The sequence below is a fragment of the Podarcis vaucheri genome (genome assembly GCF_965113315.1).
Source record: "Podarcis vaucheri genome assembly, chromosome: 3".
NCBI classification, from domain to species: domain Eukaryota; kingdom Metazoa; phylum Chordata; class Lepidosauria; order Squamata; family Lacertidae; genus Podarcis; species Podarcis vaucheri.
In genome coordinates, this window is record NC_138761.1 from 24,912,730 (window position 1) to 24,928,289 (window position 15,560).

The window sequence follows — 15,560 nt, forward strand, 5'->3', positions numbered from 1 at the left end:
TATTCCTCCCGAACATGCCTCAATGGTACACCCAAAAGAACAAAGAGTAGTTTGCATTTAGATCGGCCCCGGGAAATGTCTCTTGTGTGTTTACTTATTCATATATTTATGAGGCAAGGTTATTGGTGGATGCAAATCCAGGGCTCCAGTTTGCATTTCTCTGTACCCTCGGGGGAAGCACCACCAGTCTGCTCCTCACATCATGCTGCTTGCTCCTTGAACTTTTCATCACTCTCTCAAGCCCATTTGCTACTTTCCTTGGCTCTAATGAGGCTTTGCAGATCCCTGGAAGCCAGAGCAAAGGGTTGAATGGCATGTTTTCTTGTGACTTACCTGCAATTAACATTAACCAACCTAGAGAGAGTGACGGCTTTGGAATTGCTGGGTTAGAAAGGGGATGCAGACCAACTTTCTTCATGCTGAAAGCCTGCAACTTTTAATACCACAGGTGATCTGGCTTATTTTTGTCTCGCTTTTGTTGCACTATAGCAATCATGTAGTGGCACTGGGGAAGCATCGCAAAATAAACAAAGGCTGCATTCACGTGGCAGTTTATTCCGTTTCCTTGATGTCTCCCTAACCCTTGATTTCAACAATATATTGTTATGAGTTTGGGGGTGTCAAACAGCAGGATCCTGTAAGGGTTCAAATTTAATCAAGGCTTGGAGTATTAAACTGGGTGCCAGTCACTTTAATCCCTGCATCTAGCAAGTGTTTAAAATCAAGCCAGACTAGCTTCCTGTGTTCAGTTGATTGCCTGAGTTATGGACCATTAAGAGAACAAAGGAAAGGGAGTTCTGTGCCAGATTAAAAATGGGTGAGGCCTCTCCCTCAACTCACAGATAGTGAGAAGAACAAAAGTCAGGGTTTAGGAGTGGAGAGTTATATGAGCTAGAAGTTGGAAGAAAAGCTGTAGGCTAGAAAGCCTGTGTGTGTGTGTGTGTTATGGCTGATTTCTGCTGTAATCCAAGGCCATGCCTATGGGAGAAGCAAAAGACCCTCTTCAATGCTGTGAAGCCCCCCATTGTAGGCTCAGTTTGTATATATATGTAAATACACGATGTATCATAAAGACACTACAGTCTGCGTTGTGCCTCATTTCCAAAAGGAAACACGAGCTCTGGGTAAGCACCTAGAACCTCGCACTGCTTGGAGACTGGAATGACATGCAACAATATGCACAGATCAGAAATGAGGCAATGTGAACACTCCAAATCTTTTGTAGCTACAAGCAGCCTTGATAGCAGGATTGTGTGTGACTGCCCCAATAGCATCATGAGCACAAATCATCATGAATGTGCAATAAAAAGGACACCTGGATAGATACCCTGCCATGGGAGAACTGGAGATAGCTAACTAGTGGAACCGTCTGGACACTTCTTAGGGAGTAAAGCCCCTTGAAAGTAATTGGAGTATCTATACATAGGGCAATGCTTCTAACTATGTCTAGCATTCTATTATCTAGACTGAATACGAGTCTGTTGCATTCTTAAATTTATCCCCATCCCCAACAGCCCATTGATCAACAAATAAAAAGTTAGAATTCACTGCCTATACAATTGTGTCAATGCAATGTTAACAACCTCTGGTATTCTGCCATATTGTAGTATAACATGGCAAGAATACTTCAGACTGATGTGGTGAATGCTAAATGTTTAGGAATGAGGCGTTAATTCTGTCATCACCCACTCAAGCTGATGATTTATCAAGATGCCACTTTGCAAGCAGAGTCCTTCCGGTTCCTGCTTTAAATAACTATTGCTAATTTCCTCTCCACCATATGAACTGCTGTTTTAAACATATGGTTTCATTTCAACTTGTAGAGTTTTCAAAATCACGGTTATGTTAATGACATGGCATCATCGTATGCGATATTTGTTTCCTCGGGCCATTTGAGGGCTAATCTGTCAGTACAAAGCCTGCTCTTTACCACACATTTTTGTCTTTGCAGGCTGATTAAAACTTTGCAGGCTGATTAAAAGTACAGTGGTGTGATTGTTTAACACTTATGCCATAAGGTGTTACCTAAAATGTCAGGCTTGGGAGGGCAAGAGAGTCTTATGGCACTTTCCAAACAGCCAGAATAATCCAGAGGAACAAAGCAATGAGTACATCCCAAGCATTGCTGCTGATGCCAGCCAAGGTGGAAGGTGCATGTGGCAGTTGTTTTTCTTTCCTTTTTGGCTGCAGCACCTCCAGATCCAAAGCTCCCAGTGTCCCAAACCAAATTGCTCCATTTGAGAGTTTTCCCAGAGCCCACTGTATAGATGCTAGGAGAGGATATATATTTTGTATGTTTTAAAGAACGGCTGTGAATTTTTTTTATTGCTTCATCTTTTTCTTTTGTAAACTGCTTTGAGGTTTCTTTTTTTACAATCAAGACGTTATGAAACAAAGCAAAACTATTAAGTGTGAGATTTTAAATTGTGAACTGGAACTAATCCCTTTTTTAAAAGCTAAGTTTCCAAGCATTGGCTATTTTTGTTGTTGTTGTTGCTGCTCTGCCTTTCTCCTCTTCAGTCTGCCACCCTCTCGCACATCACCTTCCTCCAGCTCTTGACCATCTTTCTCTTGGATGCAGGAGCATCAAAAGGCTTCTCTCCCTAACAACAGTTGCTCGGAGACTGTCCTACATGTGACGCTCCCCAAGATTTCGGGCTCTTGGCTTTCTTTTTTAAAACAAAAACCAACAATCTATAAACATACAGACTTCCTTTTTTTTAAGGTTAGACTCACACTTTGACTTCAGCTTCCGGGTTGATTTTAGCTGCAATTTTTGGTACTCTCCAAAAGGCAGGCACGGCTAGAAGCTGGGCTAGAATGATCCCGCAGGGCTCTTGTGTTATGTATACAGTAACCTGTTGCCTTGATTCAGCAGTTTCGTTTTATGTTCTTAGGAGGGATGTGGATCCCATCATGATATACAGAAATATGAAGAAGACTGCATGATTGCTATGTATTTTTTGGTAGAGTCTTAAGTATATTCTTATGCTCCTAGGAAGCAATGGAAGAGACCAGCATTTTAGCACAGATGCACAAAATTGGGCATCAGCACATCCACACTAAAGCAAAAGGAGAGAGAACGGGGACTCCAGCTCCCATCTGCTGCAGTCAGCATGGCCAATGGTCTGGGATGATGGGATTTGGAGTCCAGTAACATCTGGAAGGCCACAGTTTCCCTATTACTCCAGTAAATACAGGAATTTTGCTATTTTTACACCAGGTCTTAAGGTGAAAACTTAAAAAGAAAAACACAAACCAGCATTTACTGCTTTGAGATGACATCTGAATTTATTACGGATTTATTTTATTGACTCAGAACTGCCTGCCAATGGGGCTCGCTTCCAGGAAATTGTGCAGAATATTTCCGCCTGGAATACTTAAACTCTACCTTTCGAGTTCTGCTGCTCAGATGGCGGGTTTCTTCCACTCTCACTCTTGTCCCAGGGGAGGAAAAGGTGCGTGGATGGGGAAACTACAGAAAGGAACCAGGAAGTTTCGCCTCCGGATAACTGCAGTGCGGCTCTACCCCTTTCCCATCTCTTTGGCGGTGAAGACCAAAAAGTACACCGAGGTAGCCTTTGAGGTTGTCTATCTTACTGCCCGATTAGAAATCGACTTCCTTCCGAAGCCGGCCAAACGAAACCACAGCGCGACAATAGTAAAATACCTACTCCAGGGCGGGGTCGGCTTAGGGTATTCAATGGCGCTTAAATGGCGCTTGCGATTTCGTCGTTCGGACCGATTTCCTCAGGCACTTGCGCAGGACACCCCTCTCGGGGAAGAGGTCCAAGAACGACCCGGTCGCATAGGAGGTCCTTTCTCGCCCACCCCTTCCTCTTGGCGGGCAGCACTGCGGGCAGCTGCCGGCTCGTAAGGCTGGGGAAGCGGAGCTGCGCGCGTGGCGGAGCGAGGCAGCCGTCCCAGGGCGCCGGGATGTATTACAAGTTCAGCGGCTTCACGCAGAAGCTGGTGGGGGCCGGCGCTTCCGCCGCCTACGCTCCCCAGGTAACGGAGGCAGCCGCGCTTTCGGGCCGCCGGGAGCTTGACCTTCACAGCTGCGCTTCACGTAGAGGAGAGACTTCCCTACGGGGCCCCATGAAGTCCAGTTCTCTCAATGACCTAAAGAGAGAACTCTCTCTAACCCTCCACAGTGGGGAAGCCCAGCCAGATGGGCGGGGTATAAATAATAAATTATTATTATTATTATTATTATTATTATTACTATTATTCATTGAGAAGCGGGGAAGGCGGAATGGAGAAGCGGGCTTCATGTATTCCACGCGCTTCTGTGGCTGCCCACTAGGTGTTCCCTGGGGCGGCTTGCAAGGAAGCCTTGCAGCAGAGAATATTTGAAATATAATATGGTCGGTGTCAAAAATAAATAGATAAATAAATAGATAATAATTTATTTATACCCTGCCCATTGGCTGGGTCTCCCCAGCCAGTCTGGCGGCTTCCAATAGAATGTTAAAATACAATAGTCGGTTAAACATTAAAAGCTTCCCTAAGCAGGGCTGCCTTCAGATGTCTTCTAAAAGTCTGGTAGTTGTTTTTCTCTTTGACATCTGGTGGGAGGGAGTTCCACAGGGCGGGTGCCAGTACTGAGAAGGCCCTCTGCCTGGTTCCCTGTAACCTCCCTTCTTGCAGTGAGGGAACTGCCAGAAGGCCCTCGGCGCTGGACCTCAGTGTCTGGGCAGAACAATGGGGGTGGATACGCTCCGTCAGGTATACTGGACTGAGGCCGTTTAGAGGTCAGCACCAACTCTTTGACTTGTGCTCAGAAATGTACTGGGAGCCAGTGTAGGTCTTTCAAGGCTGGTCTCGGCGGCTACTTCCAGTCACTAGTCTAGCTGCCACATTCTGGATTAGTTGTACTTTCCGGGTCACCTTCAAAGGTAGCCTCACATAGAGCGCATTGCAGTAGTCCAAGCGAGAGATAACTAGAGCATGCACCACTCTGGCGAGACAGTCTGCAGCCAGATAGGAGCTGGTAAACAGCTGCCCTGGACACAGAATTGACCTGCACCTCCATGGACAGCTGTGAGTCCAGAATGACTCCCAGGCTGTGCACCTGGTCCTTCAGGGGCACAGTTACCCCATTTAGGACCAGGGAGTCCTCCACACCTGCCCGTCTCCTGTCCCCCCAAAACAGTACTTCTGTCTTGTCAAGATTCAGCCTCAATCTGCTAGCTGCCATCCATCCTCCAACTGCCTCCAGACACTCACACAGGACCTTCACCGCCTTCACTGGTTCTGATTTGAAAGATAATTTATTGAATTTCTATACTGCCCTATACCTGGGGGTCTCAGGGTGGTTCATAGAATAAAATCAAGATATAAAATCACAAAATACCTAATAAAAATAAAAATAGCAACTCAATACCCCCCCAAAAAAACCCCACACACATTTTAAAAGGGCATAGGTTGTATATCTGATCAACCAAATGCCTGGTTAAAGAGGAACATTTTTGCCTGGCGCCTACAGGTGCATAATGAAGATGCCAGGCAAACTTCCCTGGGGAGAGTATTTGAAATATAGTAGTTGTCGGCAATAAGCGTAGCAGAGTATTTATAATAGTTGCTGTCAATAAGCATTGCAGCAGAGTATTTGAAATATAATAGTTGCCATTAAGCGTTGCAGCAGAGTATTTGAAATATAATAGTAGTTGTCAATAAGCGTTGTGGCAGAGTATTTGAAATATAATAGTAGTTGTCAATAAGCGTTGCAGCAGAGTATTTGAAATACAATAGTTGTTGTCAATAAGCGTTGTGGCAGAGAGTATTTGAAATATAGTTGTTGTCAATAAGGGTCACAGCAGAGTATTTGAAATATGTATAATAGCTGTTGTCAATAAGCGTTGTTGCAGAGTATTTGAAATATAATAGTTGTTGTTGTTGTTCTTTGTACCCATGTGACTAGGTTGCCCCAACCAGTCTGCGTGGCTTCCAAGATACATAAAATCATAATAAAACATTACACATTAAAAGGCTTCCCTGTACAGAGAATGCAGTATATGGTAAATGAAACGAACAGTGAGCAATAAAAATCAGGAGAAATTAGTTGGGGGTAGGGCATGACCTATTGCAACAAAAGCAGAGGTTGCATCTGCACCACACCTTTGGAAGCATGTTTGCACCACCTGGACAACTCTAAATAATTGCAGAAGCTGTAGTTTACTCTCCACAGAGCTGCAGTTCCCAGCGCCCTTTAGTGAACTACGGGAGGCTTTTAAGCAGAGGTTGGATGGCCGCCTGTCGTGGGTGCTGTTGAGATTCATGCATTACAGGAAGTTGGATTATATGACCTTGGGGTCTCTTCCAACTCTACTGTTCTATGATACTATAGTATTTTCCAGGATTCTTGGGAGGAAGTCAAGTACAGTATAGTACTTTAAATGCAAGGGGCAGGGAGGTTGGGGAATGCATCAAGCAATTTATAGCCTCGATTTAAATTGTGTCCACTGATGTTTGTCTGGGCTGTTTTTGACCTATACAGCCTTTTATGGCCTGGGTCCTGGATTCCTAAGGAACCTGCTCTACCAGAAATCAGACAGTGAACTTGCTGCAGTCACACAATCAGGCTCTTCTCTGCCTACCCTCACAGGGAGAGGCTGGAAGAATGATAGGGGGACATGTGGCTCTTTCTTGGGTGGTTCCTCTGCTTTGGAACAACCTGTCTTTAGATGTGAGAAGCCACTTACCTCCGCTGTTTCCCCCTAAAGGCTGCTGCACTAGTCGATTCAGCAGGCATTTTTATTTGTCTTTTGTCCACTTTTCCAATAATTGGTTTAACTTGCTTTTTGTTTTACAACTTTATCTTTTAAAATAAAATGGGGCTCACTACTTTGTACATTTAGAAAACATGTTGCGGAGCGCTATTATTTAATGCCTGTGTCTCAGAAGCCTGAGTAGCTTCAACTAGAAGTATGGCATTTAGTGTCGGCATTTCAGGCATCTCCTGGGTCTTTTTTATGCCGACAGGCCTGTTCCGCTGCTCAAACTTATTAGATGAGCCAGTCGTTTTTATGATTTTTTTGGGTGTTCCTTTTATGATGTTTTATGTGTTGACAGCACGATTTATTCATTCTTTTGTAGGGGGGAGGGCTGTAAATACTTTAACCCATCAGTTAATTAATGCAGCCTGAAATATTTTGATGAATAGTTCATATTACAAAGTGACATTCATCCCCCTTGATTGCCTAGACTACAGTACACTAACCTCTATACTACAGTACACTAACCTCTAACCCCTTTCTCTCGTCTCCTTGCTAGCAGTCCACATGCCTCTGTTACCCTTTCTCCTTTCTTTCCTTTCCACCGACAGCGATTGTGCTCCTCTTATTTTAAATATCTTGTTTCTCGGGTATCCCAGCCTTCTAGTTACTCTTATCTCCTGGACTCACTTGTCCTCTTTCTTGCCCTATATCCTCTGCACTCTCCCTACCTGTTGCTGCCAACACAGCACATCCCTTTTGCTAAGCCATGGGTTTTCTCCCATCCAAAATGGCTGCTAACTTCCCTTGTAGAAAAACCATTGTTCATCAATGTTCTGTTCCTCCTCACCAAACAGAATATTTATGGTCATTCCTTGATACCATGGCATATTTCAAAGTGGCCAGATGGGGATCACACTGTGTGTATATCGGAAAGATACCTCTCAGCTGTAGCTTAGGATAGGCTATATTTCTCAATACAGATTTTTTGTATTTTATGAATACATTCACAGATATGCAGAATAGCAGTGGGGTCTGTCTTTGGATAGATTTCTGATGCATTCCATAGAGCTGAGTGAGTTCCCTACTGCATGTTTTTTTAAAAGCAAATATAAATAGTTTTACATAAAGTTAACCTGACAAGTGAACATTATTTTCAGATAATGTATGTGATTGGCAGACAGCTTGATAGATGAACAAACAAAAACTAATTAGTAGACATTCATTTCAATCATGTACTTATTAGCCTTGTTAAAATGCAAATTTAATGTCAAGCATATTGTGTTCACACTCACTGTCTGGAATAATAAAGTAGGGAATCTGTATGTAGGTAATTGTTGGCTGTGCTGCACAGCCTTTTTTACTTGAGTGTAGCTCTGTTAAATGCCTGCATGTAAGAAGTAAAGCATTCCAGAATTAGCTGCATTTTGGTTCTTCATCAGCAATGCTTGAATGCCTAAATGAACACAAACTGCATTGTGAAGGTGGCATGCTCATCTCTTAATTGACTTTCTTTTTAAACGGATGTTCACGAATGCATTCAAAACTCAAGGGGAAGAAAGACTAAACGAATGACCTGTTATGAATGTAACCCCTATTCCTGTTGGTATTGACGGGTCAGCTCCCACATCTGTTCAGCTGACTAGACTGAGGCTGCAATCCTGTACACTCACATCCTGAAACTAAGCCTGATTGAACAATGGCTCTTATCCATGATGGCTCCATTGTTAGAGGCAGTATGCCTCTAAATACCAGTTGCAAGGAATCACAAGAGGGGACAATACTGCTGCACACAGGTTTTGTTTGTGGACTTCCCGGTTGGTATCTAGTTGGCTCCCCATAGAACAGGATGCTAGACTAGGTGAGCCACTTGTCTGATCCAGCAGGGCTCATCTTATGTTATTCCTTATGTTCTAACATAGTGGGACTGAGTTGCAGGGGGTTATACTGGAAACACCAGGGAAGGACAGTGGGACAAGAGTAGCATCCAGCCACCCTCCAGCTTTGCAGTGTGCCCTACTGTGAAGCTACCCAACTTTTGCTCACTTGTTGCTGCCTCATTTCTTCTTGTTGTAAAAACCCAGAAAATATGTACAGAAGCAGTAAGCAATGGCTGTTTGCCCTCCCCTATTCATGGACATTGGTAGACACCCTGAGGAAGGCTGGCCTGAGGTCATGGTGTTGGAATGTTGTTTTGAGAAAGCAATACATTTCCAATAGCATATATTTTTTGCCATTAATTTGAGAGTAGTTGTTTTTTTTTTAAGTGAGTTAAAATAGTTACGAATTTCCAGAGCCCATTCCTAAGGCCTGCTTCCCAAAGAAGATGATTTGGGTCATTTACCAAATTTTATTTCATTTATACACTACTCTTTCTGGAAAAAGCTCAGGGCAGCATTCATTGATTGCTCCACCCAACAGCCCTCTGAGCTAGGTTATTCATTTATTTATAATCATTTTTATTTGGTTTTACAAATGTAAATTAGTTACAATACCAAATACATATCCATAGAATGAGATAACTCTGAATCTCGAGACTTCCCCCATGGGTCCTATTGTCAACATTTCCGACTGCATATCATTTCATAATTATGTTTTGTATCTATCCATATTGTCCGTAGTATTTGTTACATTACAAGCAAGATTAAAATCCTGCTAATGTTTTCATCTGCTCACAGTGGTCTCCTAAATAAATTACAAACTTTCCCCATTCTTTTTTGAATTTCTTGTCTTGGTCTCTGAGTTTTGCCATTTCAGCATAGTCCAACAGCTTGATTTGTCCTTTCTCTCTGGTAGGGATTACCTCTGAGCTAGGTTATGGCAGGAGAGAGTGTGGCTGTCCCAAAGTCACTCGCTAAGCTTCATGGTTTGCTGGGGATTTGAGCCAGGATCTCTCCACATGCTGTCTGGGGCTGATGAGAGTTGGAATGTAAGAGCCCTGCTGGATCAAGCTGAAGGCCCATCTACTCCAGCATGCTGTTCTTGCATTGGCCTGCCAGATGCCCAGGGGAAGCCTGCAAGCAGGACCTGAGTGCAATAGCACTCTCCTTTACTTGTGATTCCAGTAACTGATATTCAGAGGCACATTGCCTCCTGACAGCGGAGGGAGAACAGAGCCCCCATGGCTAGTAGCAACATATGGAGAGCACCTCATTGGCTAGCCTTGGTCGAGAAACATTTGCGTCTGCATCTGGAAGAGGCAGACTTTGCCAGTCTAATTTTGTTTTCTCGCTGCTTTGGGTTGGCTTCTTGACAGATTCTTTTCAATATGTGCTGGTGACTTCATTTGGAAAATTTTAAGAAAAAAGACTTGATTCAGCTTGTATTGTGAAGCAGAAAGGGCAATTTATTGATTTTAAACATTTGTAACTTGCCTTTTCAATGGGTGAAGATGCTTCTAACAAAGCGTCCACTAATGCAATAGCAATAAAACCACAAAGTCTCATAAAGTCACTAAACTGTACGTTCTATGGAGGTAGTATTTTACAAGCGGAAATGCCCACTTAAACGTCTTGCAGCAGAGGAAGGTTTTGCCTCCTCCTTGATTGCTGCAAAACATTAGAGCTGCAGACCATTTGGTAACAGTTCTTCCACAACTGTGGGGCAGTCTCCTATCCCACGTATCCTCCCCTCATGTGATATGGGGCACACAGTGGACTACCCCCACTCTGCAGAATATAAACAGGGGAGCTTGTGTGGGAATGGCTGTCTCTGAGTTATATGGGTTCCTACCAGACCTTGGAATAAATGCTTAAATGTAAAATCCAGCACTTGGTCCCAGAAATAAATTGGCCACCATTGTAAAACGGTTGCAAAATGGAATACAGTGGTACCTCGGGTTAAGTACTTAATTCGTTCCGGAGGTCCGTACTTAACCTGAAACTGTTCTTAACCTGAAGCACCACTTTAGCTAATGGGGCCTCCTGCTGCTGCCGCGCCGCCGGAGCACGATTTCTGTTCTCATCCTGAAGCAAAGTTCTTAACCTGAAGCACTATTTCTGGGTTAGCAGAGTGTAACCTGAAGCGTATGTAACCCGAGGTACCACTGTATATTTCTGAAATACACAGGTCCATGCTGCAACAGCCTACAGTTAATGCAATTCAAAAGAAGTATCAAGGGAGGGAGGGACGGAACCAGCAAATTCAGGTTCTCACCATTTAATTCTGAGGGTGGAGAAGTCAGTGGTACTTGAACCCAACTGAGCTGATAGAGGAGATTTTGTTTTCCCCTCTTTCCCTTTATAACAGGCACATGACTTGCCACTTGCAGGCAAACTTCCAGACTGTAAATATGCTCTTGACCGTAATTCTCTAAGTGTGTCTTCTGGATGGTCCTGTGGAGTACAGTGTTCAAGGTTAAGCCAGAGACGCTCTTGCTTTGTAGTCTCTTACCGTCTGGTCACTTGTTTATATAGCTGATAATGTATCTGGTAACTGTGCTCACTGCAAACAAAGTTTTAATCGTCTCATTTTATGCAGGGATTCAAGCCAGTTGTATCTACAGAGTCGCCAACTCTAATATTTGCAACGCCAACTAAAATTGCCTCAGAAGGACCGTCCACCGTCGAGTATCTTGGTAAAAACCGGGTACCAGAGCTGCAGAAGTTTTTTCAGGTGGGAAGAAACAATATTCAGTCAATAATCTTAGTTGAATTTGTGTCTGATTCCTGGAGATGCTGAATGCTTGAGGCTTGCACAAGTGTAGATAAAGTGCTGCTAATATCTATGTTTCTGAGTTTACATTAGAGGTCAACAGTATTTTAAAAAGAACTTGAAACAAATTTTACAGCAGGCTAAATGTAAGTTCAGCGCTAGGTGCACTTTGCATGATTTTTGCCTCCGCCTCACCTCTTTTGAGAGCCAGTGTGGTGTAGTGGTTAAGAGCGGTAGATTTGTTATCTCCGCTCCTCCACATGCAGCTGCTGGGTGACCTTGGGCTAGTCACACTTCTGTGAAGTCTCTCAGCCCCACTCACCTCACAGAGTGTTTGTTGTGGGGGAGGAAGGGAAATGAGAATGTTAGCCGCTTTGAGACTCCTTCGGGTAGTGATAAAGCGGGATATCAAATCCAAACTCCTCTTCTTCTCCTCTCTCTCTCCCTCTCCTGTTCTCTTTCCCCCTGCCCAATCTTCAACTTCAACCATGCCATATCTGAAAATTATCCTGTTTGTCCTTTGCTTGATTATTCTTACAAGGTTGAAGCTTTCAATGAAATGGAAGGTCTTTGGCAGGGACGAAGACCAAGTATGGGATTCAACTAATGATTTCTGTCCGTGGAAGCCCTGAGTGAGGGCTTCCGCTTATGTATCGGGGCTTTGGTTCCTTCTCTTCTCTTTTGCATGGCTCCCCCCAAAAATGGCTTGGGAGAGACCCCAGAACAGCATATGGGAGGAGGAGAGTGGGAATTGTTCTGTCTGGCAGGCCAAAATGCTTGCTGTGACAGAACAGCCACCTTGGTGCAACGTTGAATTACTCTCTGAGAGGGCAAAGAGTGGAACCTGGGAAAAGACATGAAGATCTGAAAGGGGCACACAGGATTGTACACAAGTAGTGATAACTGTGGAGATTATGGAGAAAAGGAGCTGTTCAGAACATTTAAGAATCACCCCCCAAAACTTGGTAGCCCATTTTTTGCTTTTGAGTCCTCTCTTGGCAATGTCAGTATGTTGCTGCACAATATATTTCTCTCTGCACTACTCATTCATCTGTGGTAGCAGTTCTCAAAATTCTGGAGCAGATTCCAGTTTCTACTTTTAAGAAAGAGCACTGTACATGCAGAGTTCTGCTTGCAAGTTATGTGTTCCACTTCTATAACAGCAGCATTTCGGACAACATCTGCTGATACGAACAAACTCAGCACTAATCCTTTTTTTGCTTCTCCAGTCTGTTGCAGATGCTTGCCATATTCAGGTCAGTCTTGCCCATGGGCAGTTACATAGTCAGGTTAAAACCCAACAGTTAAACATTGCTATTAACGTTATGCAACTACTAATAAATGCAGTGGGTTTAGCAGTTGAGATCAGAGCAAACCACTGGAGCACCTTGCATGGAATATGCAAAACTCCCTTGTTCTGATGGAATAACAGATCTTTAAGAAGCTCACTTTTTCTCGCATTCTGTTTTTATTCGGAAAATACTCCTGCTCTTAATTGGTGTTATTTCCTTTCCCCTTGAAACCTCACGACTTGCAAGTTAGCGATGCTTTGCCAGGAAGCATCTGGTGTGATTAGCCACTTAAAGGAATATTCTGCCGTATTCTTTTATACTGCGTGTAAGTGAATAGTGCAGATGTGATGTGGGAGTCATGTAACGATCCTCATCAGTGCAAGCCCTATGTGCGGGCTTCTGTTTGTGCCATGTGGCTTTTCTTTTCCCCATCTCCTTCCTCTGTGCACCCCCAAAATTGGCTCTAGGTGGAGGTTGGGAGAATCCCTAGAACAATCCTTGGGGAGAGGGGGATCGTTCCATCTGGCAATCTGATATGTCTGCTCAGATGGAATGTTTGTAGTAGCGTGACATTGAGTTCCTCCCTTAGTTTCCCTTTCCTCTCCCATAAAGTCTGAACTTCCTTGTGATTTCACAACACTGTGCTCCCTGATAGGCTACCAATGACAGGAAACATGAAATGCCACAGTGTCAGAAACCTAAGAAGTTGCCATTTAACAACTCAGACTCTGCGTCCATCTGCTCCAGCATCACCTTCTGCAGTGGGCAGAGGCTTTCCAGGGTTTCAGGCAGAGGTCTTTCCCATCATCCGTTACTTGATCCTTTTGGCTAGAGATGCCAGTTACTGAACCCGGGGTTTCCTGCCTGCAGCTGTTTGCTCTGTGGCTGAGCTGTGGTCCCTCTCTGATGTCAAGACAGGAGGACCAAGTGTTAAGAAAGGAGAGGAAGGACCTGCATATGCAGCTGCTTAAATATTGAGCACAGCCCATAGAAGTCAGATCTGTTTCCCTCCACTTGCCATTCATGCCACAGCTGAGCTGCATGTACCTGCCCTGTGACACAGACTAATATACGTAGTTAACGTGCATGGACCTCTGATAAAGGTTCCCAGGGCTTTAGAAGTTATCGTGGAACACATTTGCTGGGCTGTGTGTGGGTGTATTCTGCCCTTAAACTGGATGGAGTTGGGTGGGCTGCACTTAATTATCGAGAACCTGCATAAATAATACAAATGTGCATATTTGCTTTGAGTAATCTCTCATTGCTTTCATGAGAAAGGTCAGGAACTTACGCAGGTCACCAAAGCCATAGTCTGTGCTCACTGCTATCTGCTATCTTGGTTTAGCTTTCATTCACATTTTGTACAAATAGACTTTAGCTTGGGGGATGGTAATGTACATGCTTTTATTAATTCTTATGTATATATTTTATCAACAGAAGCCCGATGGTTTGCCAGTGCACCTGAAACGGGGCCTTCCGGATCAGCTTCTTTACCGGACCACGATGGCACTAACAATAGGAGGGACCATCTACTGTCTGATAGCACTCTACATGGCAGCCAACCCAAAAAAGATGAAATGAATGATCCCTGATTAATAGAGACTAATGACTATCCACTGGAAGGAAGACTTGCACTTAACCTTCTGCCATTACACTTCAATCATGTGATTGTATGTTGCAAATTCTAGAGATTCGATTTGGGGTTTAAGAAAAGTTCGGGAAATGGTGACCTTCTAACGCTTACGAGAAGAAGAGCAAAATTAATACCAGAAGTTGAGAAGAAAGCCATTATCTCCTGTGTAGTTTTGCAGATTAGTCTTCACACCCTTGACTTGAAAATAAGAGGGGTTATGCAGCAGGCATTCCTGACAGTAGGGCAGGCCAAGTTGACAGTGCAAACTAGAAATGAAGTTGTTACGTTGATTGATGACCTCTTTTTAGGGACAAGGGCATTTGGGAATCTTGTTGAAAGTGCATTTGACTTGCAGAAGAAAAGATTATGGACTGAACTACTAGGCTGATTCAAAATGGCAACCTTAAATGATTTGGCTTGATAATTCTCACTGGAATCTACCATTTAGGCCCCTTCTCAAATTATGTTATGAGCCTGACTGTGATTTCTGTGGAGTTGTTTCAGCAGGGCTGTGTTGTTTTGATTAGCTCCTGACATTTTCTTCTGATGATCTGTAAACTTCATTCCATTTCTGTGAGCCGTCTCTTGGAAGCGGAGCGTTGCGTTCAAAGGCAGGTTCTGTGTAGAAACACTTGACTCCACCACAGTCCCCCCCTCCCACTCCCCCATCTCTAAAATAAAATTCTATTTGTTTTAACCTTGGAATAAACACAGCAGTACAAATGCTGCACTTCTATCTGATGTGTCTGTTTTATGGGTAATATGGAATAAGATTTACTGTTGTTTTTTGTTTCAGCAGTGGTACAAAACCAGTGAACTACTTTGAACATAACAAACACAAATTTATGACTGAGCGAAGCGCACCTATCTTCTGGATTAAAATTGGACACATTCCACTCTCTTATACCCCCAAGAGTTTTGTTTTTGAACTAGCTTCTCTGGCTCCACTGCTACTTGGGTTTCTGCAAATGGCACCGATTGGAAGGAGGCAAGGTTACCTCTATGGAAAGTGACGGGAGAGATTAATTGTACAGCATAATGCTGGGTAACTCTTTGGCACTGAGTAGTTCTGTGAACACTTTGCCTCAACAGTAGTATGATAATACAAAATGAGGTCGGAGATGTACAAATGAATATGCCTTATATGGACTTGGATCACTGATCCTTCCAATCCAGTACTGCCTGCTTTGATTGGTTGCAGATATCCATGGTCTTTCCTGTTCCTGTTACCTAGTTATGAGACAATGAGGTTTTAATCTGGTACCT

At 43.6% G+C, this 15,560-nt stretch overlaps 1 protein-coding gene across 1 annotated transcript; it reads left to right on the forward strand.

Annotated features, from left to right (window-relative positions):
• The first annotated feature begins 3,816 nt into the window (after positions 1-3,816).
• COX7A2L (cytochrome c oxidase subunit 7A2 like) lies at positions 3,817-15,030 on the forward strand. Its single transcript, XM_082217997.1, has 3 exons — positions 3,817-4,008; positions 11,196-11,330; positions 14,099-15,030. The coding sequence occupies exons 1-3, from the start codon at positions 3,937-3,939 to the stop codon at positions 14,240-14,242; spliced, it is 351 nt and encodes a 116-aa protein (XP_082074123.1). The 5' UTR covers positions 3,817-3,936; the 3' UTR covers positions 14,243-15,030.
• The last annotated feature ends 530 nt before the right edge of the window (positions 15,031-15,560 follow it).

Coding starts and splice junctions, on each gene's coding strand:
- COX7A2L (XM_082217997.1), top strand. CDS start 3,937: ATGTATTACAAGTTCAGCGGCTTCACGCAGAAGCTGGTGGGGGCCGGC. Junction 4,009..11,195: donor CCGCCGCCTACGCTCCCCAG/GTAACGGAGGCA, acceptor CATTTTATGCAG/GGATTCAAGCCAGTTGTATC. Junction 11,331..14,098: donor AGCTGCAGAAGTTTTTTCAG/GTGGGAAGAAAC, acceptor TTTTATCAACAG/AAGCCCGATGGTTTGCCAGT.